Genomic DNA, 16,058 nt, shown 5'->3' on the forward strand with positions numbered 1-16,058 from the left:
TTCTTGTTCCGGCTTAGAAGTAAACAATACACAATACCTACGTGTTTGAGGTTAATACTATTAAAATATGTTGGATAATTATAACAAATTTTGCACATGTTTATATAATTAATAATTTTAATGCTATTTTACTTTTTTAAATAGGCTACTTTATATATGCAGGGTGAGCCGCGGTGAACCTAGGGGTGCGGTGATGGCTTATCACTTTATCAGTAGGTCTACCATTTTTCTTGTGTACATATAATTATAGACCTGCCTATGGGTGGGCACAAGTAGTCCACTACCTTCAGTCACTGCGGCCTTGGACTGGTCGGTCTGTTGTCCAAGTGTCCAGCTGGTGTGTAGTAGTGTGTAGTTGGGGCACTAGAGGTAGAAACTAGAAGTTCACCCGAGCTTGTTTACTAGTCTACCGTTTGTCAGATGAGATGTGTTATGAATATCTAAGGGAGATGAATTTTAGTTAACCTAGATATTTTCTAGCGTTATTTTTAGTTAAGGCTATACACAAATATTTCAATAACATACAATAAAAACATTTATACTAGACTCGTCGACTATAATAGACTACGTAAATAATAAAAACGTTATAGAAATGCTAATCTTATAATTATATAATTGTATTTTTTTTCCAAGCAAAATTGATTATCTTTAGACGATGACTAATTTTACACTCGCTTTGTGCCGTCGTTGATATAATAGTGTAGGATCGGCTGTTGTACCACACCCCTCGCGCGCCGTCTCCAAAGGCTATATATAATTTAATGTGAGACAGCTGTCATTGTGAGGGTCCATTGTGGTGTGTGTGTGGGGGGGGGGGGTAGGGGCAAAACATCCCCCTGTTTATGACACTGCCTATGACACTTAGTATGAATGCTGTGTTTATCAACGATGCCACATACGTTGTAGCAAGTTGTATCATAATAGGCCTACCGCGTTTGTCCGACTGTCAACAAAAGCAGTTAATTATTTTACGCGACAATTCACTAACATCGTTAAGAGTCAGGCATTATACACTGTCGTATTAGATTTTTAAAAAAAAAGCAGAATAAAAAAGACGTGAAGAACGATGGTAATGTTTTCCTAACTCGTACAGTTCTGTTTTCTCTCTAGCTAATGTTTTAAGAAATCATCACTGCAAAATTTAAAATTATTTTAAGTTTACAATACTGGAGCAGTTTGTAAATCACCAATTATTTTTTTATACATCCCCTACGTTAAAGTAGGTCTACAAAATGTAGGATAGGGCCTACCACCCGATGCCAAGTTACATTTCCAATTTCGTCGTCAGTGGCGTAGCCAGGATCGTCTCAAGGGGGGGGGGGGTCCAATTTTTACCCGGGGACAAACTTTCGATTTGCACCCCCCCCCCCCTCAAACTTTCGATTTGCACCCCCCCCCTCAAACTTTCGATGTGCACACCCCCCTCATACTTTTTCTATATACCGAGGGGTCTATGGGGGGGGGGGGGTTATGACCCCCCCTAACCCCACCCCCCCCTGCCTACGCCACTGTTCGTCGTTATGGACTTTCTTCGGGGGGGGGGGGGGTGGACACTGTTAAAAGTATATATTTTCTATATAAATTATATAAATTTCATATCGTTCGGGGGGGGGGGGGGGGGCGGTAGAATTTTTTCGGGGGCCTGGAAAAAACTCTGTGCCAGTGTCGTTTTCTCTCTTGTCGTGTGTCGATGTATGGTTAACTTAAGTCACACCGCTGGGAGTGAACATTATCGCTAGGTATATTACCGTAAATCGCCTAATCACTAAAATTGACTAATCCTACCCTGGGTTGGTTGCAGTTTCGCTATACAAACACACCCCGCGTTTCTAGGCTTAATCCCCCCCCCCCTTTCCCCCCTCGCTCACTTGACAGACTCTAGCCCCACCTACTAGCCTACACTGACACACTGGTCAGTGTGTGTTTGTGATGCGTTGTTTGATTGTTCAACACGACGTCACATTTTGACGTATCCTTGCGCTGAGTTTGTCCTTGGGTCAGTTTTGTGACCTAAATCCAAAGCTCCTGCCGTGGTCTTTTGGCGTTTAAATGGGACTGGTGTTACCAAAGCTCATAGGTATCCATTAGTTGAATCGGTGAAATCGTACTACAAATTAGTTGCTTATTTTACAACAGGAGTTTCCTTACTCATGAAGAGTAACTGTATGCTAGCCATCAGCTAAGATCAACTACTACTAGATTCTAGATCTAGACTAGATCTAATGCCTAAAAGAAACTATGAATGAGTGGAGACATTAGTCAACCTTCTGTGACATACGAGGTACAACTTGATTTAGTTTTACAATGCTAAAACGAGTAGGCTATATTTTATTTAATCAAAATGTTTCGAATTTATATTACAAGTATTAATAAGCCTACAGCTTTCAAAGTAGTGTGTGGGGCGTTTCTATGTGAGAGCTCTTTATACAAGGGAACAATTTTACTCAGTTACGTAAATTTATAAACTTGTAATAATTTTTTTTTTAAATGACCATCCATAAATGATGTGAGGCGGTGCAGTTTTTTTTTTTTTAAATTTTATTGAGGTGTCCACCCTTCTCAACACCCAACTAATCCATTTTCCAGTTCATTACTAATATGCCCTATAATTATAGTTTCTGTTACATCTCTTTGGTTTTGTTTTCTTAAGATTTTGTTTGATTTCTAAATTTATTTTTAGCCACTGTAAGGCCTGCACCAAAAGTTTATGAAGTTGGGAGTGGCAGGCATACCGACATTCTAACTTTCGAGGAAAAGGGTTGGGTGGAGGGGGTGTTTAAAAGTGAATAGGCCTAGATCAGGGGTCGGCAACCTTTTGAAGCGGAAGAGCCAAAAGTTACAATTTTCAAAATTTCCCTGGTTTTAAAGAGCCACTAATTTTTTTTTTTATTTAAAATATTTTTTTTTTATTAAGATTATTAGTATTTGTGCAAGGAGCTGGAGAGCCGCATCTTGATATCAAAAGAGCCGCATGCGGCTCGCGAGCCGCAGGTTGCCGACCCCTGGCCTAGATTCTAGTTATTTTTCTTTAAGCCCCTTCTACTTCTAAAAATTACTAGATCTAGTTCAAACAGTGGCGTAGCGAGGTCGGGTGTCACCCGGTGCGGCACTTAATGGTGTCACCCCCCCCCCCCAGAGGCATAGAGACCCTTCCCAGGGACAAACTTTCAAATTTTCGATTTGCACCCCCCCCCCCCCTCAAACTTTCGATTTGCACCCCCCCCCCCTCAAGTTTTCGATTTGCACCCCCCCCCCTCAAACTTTCGATTTGCACCCCCCCCCCTCGAGTTTTCGATTTGCACCCCCCCCCCCTCCTCAAACTTTCGATTTTGCACCCCCCCCCTCGAGTTTTTCTCTATATATTTTGCTATTTTTTACCTTGGTGTCACCCCCCTAAATGGTGTCACCCGGTGCGGTCCGCACCCCCCCGCCCCCCCCCTCGCTACGCCCCTGAGTTCAAATAATATAAATTGGAATACTAACTTGTAACGCTCTGGTTTAGTGGAGCATAAAATAAATAAGTATCTGAAAGTAGCAAATTGAATTATGTAGTTGATACTAAACGATATTTAGATAAGTTTCAAAGTTGTGTGGTGTCATTGTCATTGATTGATTGTGTTTCATTAATGATGACCTGCGTGGAAAAATGAAGCTGCCATACATTCATTTTTTAGTTTGCAAGATTTAGTTGGCAAGATTTTTGTTTCCTATTATGTTGTATATTTTATTATAGATTAAACGTACTTAAATGTGATACATTTTAGAATAATTTAATAAAATAAAAAGTTTATCAAGGCCTTTCAGAATAGTAAAATAATTCAGGATACTAGGCAACTAGAATCCGGAAACGGCTATTGTTAACCGGAACTAACCTTTAGGGAAATCCCCATTTTATCATCATGTTTACAACTCACTTTGACTTTTCTTACAAGGCCTGGTTATTTTTAAAATGATTACAACTGCTTAGCTCGAGTCCTACTGGTCTATTATAACTGGTAGGCTTATTTTGTTTTATTTGCAAAGTTTAGAAATTCATTATTAGATTAATCGAAACTTGAATCAAGCTTTACAACTGTAATTTATGCCTTCAGATTTCACTTTCCAGATATCGTTTTTTTAAAAACAAAAAGACATTAGTTTCAGTTTCAGTGAGTCAAACTGCTGTAGACTCAGTGTAGAGACAACTAATAATTAATAATTACTAGTAATTTCTACTAATTAGTGGAGTATTATATTAAATTATTCAATGTATAGGCCAATTGGTATGGTAGGCTTTTTGATGAGAATTACAGAATGATTTTTTTATTAAAAATGTATCAATAATAGCTAGAACACTAGTAAACTAAGCTAATTTAGCATATTTTAACTTTCTGTGCAAAGTCATTATTACTGAAAAAAATTCCAAAGTCAGGTCAGCCTGTGGCACCCTCCACTGAACGTGACAGAAGGAAAAAAAAACTTCACCCGTGACCTTCATTAAAACAGAATTTGCTTTTTTATTTTTTTTATTTTTGGTAAACATGTGCTTAATCTTACCCAATAAGTGATAAAAATTTGAAAATTAATTTTAATTACAGTTGTAAAGTAAGATAAACAGCTTAATAAACACATGCTTTCTTGAGGGGGTGTGGCCCGGGTGTGGCACATCGCAATTATAACTTTATATTTCTGTGTTTTATGACTATATTTGTTCACAATCAGCATGCTATGTTTTTAAAATTGATAAAGGGTAAGTATACCAAGTTACAAAATCTGCAATCTAACTAATAATTCATACTTTCAATTTAAAAAATAATAAAAACAATCATCAACGAAGAAAGCGTAAACATTCTATTTTTAGGTGTGACATAAAAAACAGTCATAAATCTAGCCAAATGATTGGATTCTTACGCGGCACACATTTTCCCGCGCCTCGTTTTCACCAAACAAGAATATAATAAAATGGCATTATTACTTACAGCATGAAAAACATTGTTGTCAGCCTAATTATATTAAACAATTCTATTTTTATTTGATAGTAAAGATGTTATAAAAATTGGGTCTAATAAAAAAGTTATTGGATAACGCACCTGCTTTAGTTTATTCGACTTGAAACGCAAGCTAAGTAAGCGTGACTTTCTCTCGACGGCCTCGTTAAATACAAATAAAGAAATTAGGTCAAAAGTACATCTGGGAATTCTTAAATAACAGACTGAAATAGAAACGGATAGTTCCGATGTCTAAAATTAACGATGGCCTCGTTATTATTAGTTTTATCCCTCTACCGTTTAGTGAAAGCGAAACTGGTCGCCATTTTGAGTAAGCGCATGAGCCGTGAGATGCCACAAAAATGACAAACCCGGAAGCGTTGAACCGAACGGCCTAGGTATGGTATTAATAATTAATTACTATTAGCCACTATTAGGTATATTATAAAATATTATAAATATAAGTAGGCCTACTGATGTCTGACAATAGTCAATAGAGTTTAATAGACTCTTCCTTTACTTGCCTTATCATTGATAAGTTATCAATGTAGGTAACAACTAATACTCTAATACTACCATGATACTAGTTACTAGGCTAGTTACTCAAAGTTACTGAGTAGTTAGTAAGTTACTAAACTTGCTAAACTAATATGACACTTTGACTAAAAGTGTTAGTAAAAGTTACTAGGCCTAATGTACTTAAATGTACTGTAATGTTTTCCTAAGGTTTTTGTTTTGGTAATATTTTAATAAAATATGCTCAACTGGATGTGAACATGAAGCATCAAATAAATTACACTAAAATGGAGTTTTACATTGTAGTCTGAGGTTCAGCTAATTTGTATATAGTATATAGTAAAATGCTAAATAGGCCTAATAAAAACTTAAAATTGTATACACTATTCATTAAATGTTGTTACATTTCTTTCTGTTCAGCTACAGATTGTGTGGAACATGTTTGACAAAGACCTAAGACATAAAAAATAATCTAAAGATTCAAATTTTGTTGACAACATAACGTGGTGTCACTTAAAAGAAATGCAAACAACAGTTGAATTTGTCATTGATGATGCAAAATCAGCACTGCTTGGAGAAAATAAGCAGAAAATTGAAGTTAAATTTAACGTCACTATTGTATTGAATAAGATCTTCAATGAAAGTAATGGTAAAGGTGCAAAACGATGGATTTGTATCAGTGGCTTAGAGGAAGACATCATCAATGCAAAAGTAAGTTTATAAACACAAATTTTGAGCTTAAAACCTCATTCCACTGCATAACTATATATTAATCCAAAGTAATTAAAAGAATATCAGCATTTAGTCTTAAAATGTAAGTATTAACATATGTAAATTTAGCATTAAAAATTAAAGTTAACATTTCATAATGGAATGAGCTTTACCTAAATGAACTGTGTAATCTATATTAAGTTAACTAGTTGTTATTTCTTGCCAACACTTTTCTTTTTTTTCCTGTTATTTTTTATCCTTTAGCATCCAGAAAGGGAAGAAAGCAAATTATCATTGCATTAACCCATTTTGGTTTACATTTTCAGGAGTATACACTCAACTTCATCTCACCAGGGGAAGTCATTCATCTAAAAAACATAATTGGCCACCCATTGTTCACTGCTACAAAAAGTAATGAAATTGAAAAAGTGTCATTAGCTGTTTTGAAAGAAAATAAGGATGGCAGTCTCACAATCAGTGGATCTGATATGGCCGTCACTGTAGCCCAGTCCTTAGTAAGCTTTTGGATTATTTTATTAGACAGTGCAGAGAATTATCCCCCTACCCCCTCTTGACTTACTTGACTTATTCCTCTTTGCTCCTTATGAAGCATAGGGCCTCCACCATTTCCTTCCATTTCTTCCTATCCTCGGCTACTAATTTTGACATCTCCCAAGACATCCCTGTTGGCTTCAGTTCTTCAAGAAGACTCCGCCTCCAGGTCTGTCTTGGGCGCCCTCTCTTCCGCTTTCCCTGGGGGTTCCACTCAAGCGCTTGGCGTGTAACATTTGTGTGAGCCTTTCGCAGTGTGTGACCCACCCAGCACCACTTCCTCCTTCTTATTTGCACACCTATAGGCTCCTGCCTAGCTTTCCTCCATAGTTCCAAGTTCGGCACTTTGTCCTGCCATCTCAGTTTCAGTATCTGTCTAAGGTATCTATTCATGAAGGTCTGTATCTTTGCTGTGCTTGCCTTGGAGACTCTCCATGTCTCTGCTCCATACAGCAGAACTGCCTTGACATTAGAGTTAAATATCCTAATTTTTGTGTTAATGGAGATGGCCGAACTTTTCCATATGGGTCGCAGGACTGTGAAAGCGCAGCGGGCTCTATTAACTCTAGCACGTATGTCCTCCTCTGTGCCTCCCGTTTTGCTGATCTTGCTGCCAAGGTAGACAAACTCTTGCACATCATTTACCTGTCTTCCGTCTATTGACACTGGAGCCTCCTGTTTATTGTTAATTCTCATCATTTCCGTCTTTTCTTTGTTGATCTTCAGACCTACGCGCTGCGAGATGGCTCCTAATGCATCAACTTTTTCTTGCATGTCCTGTAGCCTGTGCGAGAGTACCCTACCCCCTCAAAAGTTAATATTTTTGTACACAAAAATATTCAACCATTATTCTAAATTATTTAAAACTATCTTTTCTTTGAATAAACTTATTATAAAAAATACAATTTTAATTAGACAACTGCTTCTTCAAAACTTTGTGAAAATTAGCCTGTTAATTAAATACACCTTAAGGTTTCTATTTCACAAAAATATTAGTTGGGTTATATATACATTGCTCCAGTCAAATAAAAAAAATCACAACACAACACTGACTCTACAGCATAAAATGTTGCCCATTATATAATAGACCAAACAATTTAACATTAGCTTTTTGCTAATGAATTTTTGTCTTTATTTCTACCTCCACATATTAAATAAATGCGTAATGTATAAAAGAAATGAACTTAACTTCATCTGCCCCATGTGTCCTTGGCACAAAGGGGTAAAGATGATGATAAAATATGAAAGTAATTTCTACTAGACAACTAAACACAAAACAGAAAAATATTACGGAGGAGGACAGAAATTGTAATGTTAAAAAAGTATTTAAAAAACCTAACCATTTTACTTTATTTCCTAAAATTTTAAAAGCCTAACACTGAATTTTCTTTAATTTTTTAGATTGATGAAATGTTTAGTCAAGTTATAGATCCAGAAGCTGACTACCTACCAGATGAAACAGCTGATGACATAAACTTGCCCACAGATAAAAACAACTCATCCTTCATTGCAATAACAACGGGGACACCTACTAAAATTGATTGCTTTAAGTCATCAGGTAAGGGGATGCTACTAGTTTTCTTTAAATGTAAATGTGCTGTAAATTAATTTAAATTACTGTCAGTATTATTTTATGTAGATGTGCTAGCTGAAGAATTACTCTAGATAGCACCCATATTGTGATAACTTACCAAAGAAATATCACATAATAGTATATTTGGTCATGGTCCAAGCACACATTGACATCAGATGGTTCATAGTAATGCAAAGAAAAAACACAAGTTGTTGAACATGCTATTCTGTTTTTTCATTCTTGAGAAGGGATTTCCCATTTTATGAACCATATGGCCCATTAACTCTTACTTTTGCTTGTTTTTATTTCTTGATTTGCCCCCATAGCCTGTACTTCATCTGCCCTATGAGCTTACTTGTCTTAACCATTTGCTAATTTAAAAGCAAAATCTACTAGATATCAAATGTGCATTTAAAAAAAAATTAACTTTTGAAATTTTATTCCTGCTGAATATCATTCATTGGTAATCTAATAATTAACCTTAATTAATTGAGTAGCTTATCTAGTATGCCTAGATAAAAAAAAACCAAAATAACAATCTTGAAACCAAGAAGTATTTGTATTTCAGGACAACATGGTTGTGAAGACCTTGCACGATGTGTGTATGCCTCAGGCTCATCACTGCATCCATCTGGGTATGGAACCTCAAGTAAAACTTACGCCGCTAACCCTCAGATTTTAAACGATAAAGGAGATTGGACGCACACTGACCAGCAGGTGACTGGGGAGCTGTGGATGGACACATCAGACTCACAGCCGAGTTGTAAACAGAGGGAATATTTGATCAACCTGGCGACCACGATACATTACTCACCTCAAGACATTGAAATGGCCTTGGCCAAATACAACATGGACGATGTTATTCGACCTGCTGACTTTTTAAAAACTGTGAGGGACATAAAAGCTAGCAGACATGGTGGAGGATACACACTGACGCAGCCCGCTGTTTCTAGTGACCCTGCCTTACCCGGGCAGGGAAATCAACCAATCCCAATTGACGCTGATGTCAGTACAATTATTATTTCTGATGATGAGCCTGAGGAGATTGAAGCTCCTAAAGGTACTTCAAGTTTTGTGTACCATTAGTACTCTCCACTGATGTAGTACTTTCCACTAGTGTAGTACTCTCCACTGATGTAGTACTTTCCACTAGTGTAGTACTCTCCACTGATGTAGTACTTTCCACTAGTGTAGTACTTTCCACTGGTGTAGTACTTTCCACTGGTGTAGTACTTTCCACTGGTGTAGTACTTTCCACTGGCGTAGTACTTTCCACTGGTATAGTACTTTCCACTGGCGTAGTACTTTCCACTGGTATAGTTCTTTCCACTAGTGTAGTACTTTCTACTGGTGTAGTACTTTCCACTGGTGTAGTACTTTCCACGGGCGTAGTACTTTCTACTGGTGTAGTACTTTCCACTGGTGTAGTTCTTTCCACTGGTGTAGTACTTTCCACTGGCGTAGTACTTTTCACTGGTGTAGTACTTTCCACTGGTGAAGTACTTTTCACTGGTGTAGTACTTTCCACTAATGTAGTACTTTCCACTGGTGTATTACTTTTCACTGGTGTATTACTTTTCACTGGTGTATTACTTTTCACTGGTGTATTACTTTTCACTGGTGTATTACTTTTCACTGGTGTATTACTTTTCACTGGTGTATTACTTTTCACTGGTGTATTACTTTTCACTGGTGTATTACTTTCCACTGGTTTAATACCATCGACTGTTGTTTTATACCATCGACTGTTGTTTTATACCATCCACTGTTGTAGTAGTACTTTCCACTGTTGCAGTACTTTCCAATGTTGCAGTACTTTCCACTGTTGCAGTACTTTCCACTGTTGCAGGACTTTCCACTGTTGCAGTACTTTCCACTGTTGCAGTTTCTAGACCTGTTCTGTGTCTTAACTGTAAGTCTATCAAGGACTGCCTGTTCCCCTGTGGAGGATCTTTCTGAAGTCATCCTATAAACATTGCTTTATTCATCATTCACTTCCTTTCTTTTTTAACTTTCATAGAAATTTTAATTTAGTTCTGTGATCTACAGCTGTTTATGCTTACTTAGTAATTTAACACAGGCATAAAACAATGTTAGTGTACAGAGTTTTTATTATGGTCCAATGTTGAAAATTATTTTTTTACAGTCTTTGCAAAAAATGTCGGAAACCCAATTCAGTTGAGCGCAGGAGACCAGGGCAGCAGTTCATCCAAGACGTTGGTCCCCAGAGTTGGTCCGGTGGATGCTCCAATGGAGATTGGGACATGGAATGCAGGGTTACTGCCACAGGACAGATCGGAGAATGCAGGAGCACAACATGATGACCTGAGATACATCGTCATTGATGGTAGCAATGTGGCCATGGCGTGAGTTGCACTTGTTTATGGTGTGGTTGAAGTTGTCATTTTTTTTAAGAAGGGGAGTCTTGTGATGTGAATGAATATGGTTTTTGTTTAGGAATCATTTTCCTTTAATACCTGTCTGCAAAGCCTTCAACTCTTTACTATCCTATACATAGGAGCCATTCCGGCTGGTCGGGGTGAATAATCAATTTTTGAGCCCACCCCTCATTTATATATAGTTATTCACATTGGCAAAAAAAGCTCTACCCCCATTTGAAAGGCCAGGGTCGCATTTTACCATTCACTGTTCCTTAAGAGATTTTTTTTTTGTTGACGCACAATTTGATGTAAAAAAAAAACAGTTAAATATGTCCATAAATATGCCCAGAGCCGCCTGCCACCAAATGTCACCTAGGGGTGGGTACTAGACCATGTTCACATAAATGCAGTGTATCTGACTTCACCCTGCAGGTGAAATCACTCCAGCTGCCTAAGGGAACCTTCAAAATTTACAACCAATTTAACTGTGACTCCCGTAATGTGGTTTATGTCATACAATGCAGGCAATGCTACATCTTTTATATTTGACTAACAGGGAAACAACTGTCTGACAGGGTCAAACAACACCTTATCATAGCGTAAAAAAACAACTGCTGCCTTGTAGTTTGTTCTTGGTTGGACAAAGGCTATGGAAGCAAATCCAAAAAGAAAAGCAGGCTGAAATCAAACTCAATGCTATTGTGTTGAAGGGAATCCCTTCCAAACACTAGAATTAAGAACGAAAAAGAAGATGAAATAAGAGTAAACATAATATTAAAACCGACTTTTTTGTGACCGCTGTTCATTTTTGCAATGTGGTCCATACCAAGTTTTGGCACTGGAACACTAGATGGTTTAAATGAGCAGGTATCTTTCATTTCACTAAAGGCCATTGTGATGATTGATATACCTGTTGTAGTCATGATAACAAAAATAATGCTTACTGTGCATGTTTCTGCCATAGTGACAAGATGTTAACAATTCTTGTTTCAGTCATGGCGACAATAAAAGATATTCCGTGCCAGGCCTTGAGATTTGCATAAACTATTTTAGAAAGAGAGGTCACACCAGAATTACAGCATTTGTGCCAGAGTCACGCCGCTATACTCAAAACCAGACAGAGATAATTGGGAAACAACTTTTAGAAAAATTAAACAGAGAAGGTTATGTAAAGTTTACTCCAAGTCGTCGTTTTAATGGACAAGTTATCAACAGTTATGACGACAGGTCAGTTAGTTTTTTGTACTTTATGCCCTGTCTGCTGAGAGAGTTAAAAGGAATTGAGTTATCCGTCATATTTATTTTAAATGGGACATTAAACTAGATCACAACATTAGAAAAAGCATACACAGTATTAAAAAGTTAGTTCTAGCATGGTAGACATTTAATTAGTAAACACCTTTTTTTTTCAAAAGAGCCAATGTTTTTGATAATTCAACTTTTTACCTACGGGTACACAAATGTAGTTTTTTATTGTTAAAACATTAATGAAATTTAAACTCGCCTGCAACACCCTAATACTGGTTTACATTTATTTCTGCATGCAGATAACATTTCATATCTTTTTGTTATTCTCATTCTTAGATATATTTTGAATCTTGCTGAAAAAGAGGATGGTATTGTTGTATCCAATGATCAATTCAGGGATTTGTGCCAGGAGCGGGAGAGTTATTATAATATAATAGCCAACAGGTTGACCATTTTTTCTCTTTACGAAGACAATTTTTCATATAACATTAAATTTAGAAATTGTAAAGAAGATTGCTATATAAATTCTTATTTTCAACCTTTGTCATATAGTTTATATTGAAGTTTGAAAAAAAAAATTTTTGTTGTACATAGTTCAATGATTTAGTGAGATTATGGATTAATTACATCTGTATTAACATAAGTTGACCGTACACTGTCCTAATGTTGAAACCATGTTTTTTGTAGGTTGCTGCCCTTTATGTTCGTGGGTGACCACTTCATGCCCCCAGATGACCCACTCGGCAAACATGGTCCAAATTTAGACCAGTTTTTAAGAATTTCCCATGAAACTGTACCATACTTTACAATGCAGTGAGTATTAGCCTCATCGCTATCTCTCTGAAATACTTTTTAAAATTAAATTGTTATACAAATACATTAGATAAAAATTATTTAGGCAAACATTAGCCATTTTATTATTTATTTTGTTTTGCAAACATTTTAATTCACAGATATCCTACCCATCCTCCTAATCGTGATAAAAAATTTGACAGATATAAAAGAAATGCAAGGCATAATGTAGGCAACAAAATGAGATGGCAGAGCCAAGACCATCCAGTCCGGAGTCACCTAGACACAGAGATCCTATACAGGAAACTTGTTGAGCTTTTCCCTGAACCATTCCAGAGGCCTCAGATTGAGACTATTTTGGCTAACCACAAGGATGAGACGGACTTGAATCGTCTGACAAACTATGTTATTAACAGTTTCTGATTTCAATTCTTACAGTGCAGAGATGTGACTCAGTTTTTTTAAAGACAATTTTTGAAGAAAAAAAGCCAAAATATGAAACATCCAATTTTAAAATAAAAGCAAGTTTACAACTTAGATAAATAAATGTATGCTAAATGAAGCAGGAAAATGCAGATGTGCATTAATTTTTAAAATCAAAATATTCATTTTCATTGACACTCTATGTTAACGCCCTTGAACTTATTACTTCATTCAAATACATTGTTTTACTGGTAAAAATTAAACTGAAACTACCACATAAAAGCATGAAAATTTAAATTTTACAATTTTTTTTAAAGGAATTAGGATATAGTCGTAAGAGTTAAATTGAATGGTACACTAAATTAGCAGTTTATTTTTATGCAAGTAAGTAAATAGGTAAGATTTTTATTAATGCACTATGATATACTAAAATTCTTGTTCTTCTTTTGGAAGACTTTTTACATCTCTGACAGTGAAACTGTTGTAAATAGTTGTATCACAGGGGTTTAATATGTATAAATTAACAAAGTATTTTCAAAAAATGTAAATTATCCAGATAATATGAAGCTATTTTGTAGCTTTTTAAAAAAAAACGTGTATGGTATTGAGTAGTTACACCATAAATGCAGTTAATTTAAAGAAACTTTTTCCTGCCCTACCATTACATATTGGTAGATGCTACATGGCACTGTGTTTTGTAGGTTGACATGTTATTCATCATCTAACAAAATTGTTACCATCTATGTGACATGTGGATCTTTTCTGTTGGTTAAAATTCTATTTTAATTAATAGATTAGAATAAGAAATAGCATTGTAAATCTGGTAGTCATATATTTTCTTTTTTTTTTTTTTGACAAGTTCTTGTCATGTCAGCGTGTGCGATGAAAAAAAAAACCTATTAATGTTGATTTTTTTTTGGCAGCTTTGGTCTATCTCTATATTTTTTTTAACTATGTTTTATACTTATCCTGTTTTATAAATATTCCTAACAAAATCTTTTTTGTCATGTCAAATGTGTGATCCTTTAATCTGAACAGAAAAAAAAAAAGTTTGTATTGGCTCAGTCATCTTTTCTACATCTTTGAAGCTGTAGTTGATCAACAATTGATTAGATATTTGATAAATAATAACAGTACATTAAACAAACACTATTTGAAATTATTTTTAAAAAATAATTACTTTATCCAGGTATCTTTAATAAAATTCTTGTGGATATATCATCACTATATATGGTTTGATATCAAACATCTTCAACCAAACCATGGCATTGGCTTTTTTTAAAAAGTCAAAGCCTGAATCATTTCTATATGAGTGACACAGAATTATGCTTTGGATATTGTTAAAATGATCACAATTAATCTAAAAAAAAGATCACACAAAGAAAACTAAAATGTACACTCAACGTATGTAATGTAAAAAAAAAAAACAACTAATATTTGTCAGTTTGAGATTTTATGTGTTATTAAAAAAAGTGTCCTAGTCGTATTAAAATGAAACAAATTTTTACAATGTACAAAGATTAAATTTTGTGACTTGGTTATAAGTGAATTAATTGGTTACAATAAAATATGTTGGATACTTTCTGTTCGTTTTTAAGAATTACTTTTTAAGCACAGTTGCTGGCATTTCTGACATTGTTAAATAAAATAAAAAGAAGTGATGTAGAACAAGTGTCATGATAGATCCAGTTGTGAGAACCACCAGCTACACAGGCTGGAGGTGTGTCAAGATATCAACTGAAAGATGTACCAGGGTAAAGTAAAAACTGTGATGAATATTTAAAAGATAAAATATGGGTGGTAGAAATAAACATTAATTTAAAATCCAAGGATGGTAGAAGAATTAAGTTGTATGACATCCAAACTGAAATGAGAGGATTTTTGTCACTTCCACCAAAGCAATGTGTAAAAAAAAAACGAAAGAAAATATATGCCATACAAAACTGTATACCATTCTTTTACAAAAACAAATCCATATAGGACAATAATGTTATTTACAATTACAACAAATTTTAGCAAAAAAAATTCAAACTAATGCATGACAGTAGTTGGAAGAGGAGTGGAGTTTACCATCACAATTTTAAGGCTTTAAATGTAAGTAAAAAAAAAACATTTTGGCATATCACAACACACATCATGTGGTGATAAAATATATTACAATAATGTACAGTCAAATTAGAACATAATCTGTTAATAATAAATTTATCAGCTCAGCTAATAATTATGACCATTTTGCAAAGGAGGAAACATGTTTTTTTTTATTTTTAAAAATTCTTTAGTCTTGTTTTTCATACATGTACACCACATACTCAGCATATTTTCTGGTACAGTAAAGATAGCTATAATTCATCAATTAGTATACAGATAGTATCATGAGTAGGCTGACTTTTTCTTAAAAAGAAAAATAGACGTGCTTTTTTCACAAATTAAAAAAAAAAACTCAAAAAAATATTCCTTTGAGGAGAGAGATAATACTGTCCATTTTGAACGTTAGGGAAATTAAATGCTAGGAATAAACACAAAGCATTCATTTGAAAACACACTCTCATTTCAATGCAAGCTTGGACATTTTGCTAGCCAATTTTGTATTAAAACTAAATGATCGCTTGTATTTGGCGCACCATCCAGAGAACAGTGGTCGTTTGGTAACATTACAATGAAATATGGGTTTTGGTTAGAGAATTATTACTTTAAGCAAGTTTCTCAACTTCTATTTAATTTGTGCTGTTGCTTATCACACTGAAGAGATGAGCAAACGAGGAATGCAAGGGTATATTGTGTTGCCAATAGTTCCCCTTAAGGGTTGAGTGGCTAGTACAATACTTAGTCTTACTTCCCCTGGTTGTAGTAGACACCTTAAGGTTGAGAGGCTTGTACTTTGTCTTACTTCCCCTT

The 16,058-nt window shown here is 35.4% G+C and overlaps 1 protein-coding gene across 4 annotated transcripts; it reads left to right on the plus strand.

The window, feature by feature from the left end:
• Nucleotides 1–193: 193 nt before the first annotated feature.
• Nucleotides 194–14,747, plus strand: LOC131946618 (NEDD4-binding protein 1). 4 transcript variants are annotated; one of them, XM_059307531.1, is made up of 10 exons: nucleotides 194–212; nucleotides 5,904–6,194; nucleotides 6,521–6,709; nucleotides 8,148–8,304; nucleotides 8,888–9,379; nucleotides 10,466–10,685; nucleotides 11,694–11,927; nucleotides 12,285–12,392; nucleotides 12,636–12,761; nucleotides 12,902–14,747. In XM_059307531.1, exons 2-10 carry the CDS (start codon nucleotides 6,006–6,008, stop codon nucleotides 13,161–13,163), a joined length of 1,977 nt encoding a protein of 658 aa, XP_059163514.1. In that variant the 5' UTR covers nucleotides 194–212; nucleotides 5,904–6,005; the 3' UTR covers nucleotides 13,164–14,747. The 4 variants fall into 4 exon arrangements, with proteins under 4 accessions (XP_059163514.1, XP_059163513.1, XP_059163512.1 ...); XM_059307530.1 differs by lacking the exon at nucleotides 194–212 and adding an exon at nucleotides 2,183–2,281; XM_059307529.1 differs by lacking the exon at nucleotides 194–212 and adding an exon at nucleotides 3,896–3,995.
• Nucleotides 14,748–16,058: the final 1,311 nt, after the last annotated feature.

This window comes from Physella acuta, unplaced genomic scaffold, assembly GCF_028476545.2.
Source record: "Physella acuta isolate Inbredline_101_S28 unplaced genomic scaffold, ASM2847654v3 ptg000566l, whole genome shotgun sequence".
Classification (NCBI taxonomy): Eukaryota; Metazoa; Mollusca; class Gastropoda; family Physidae; genus Physella; species Physella acuta.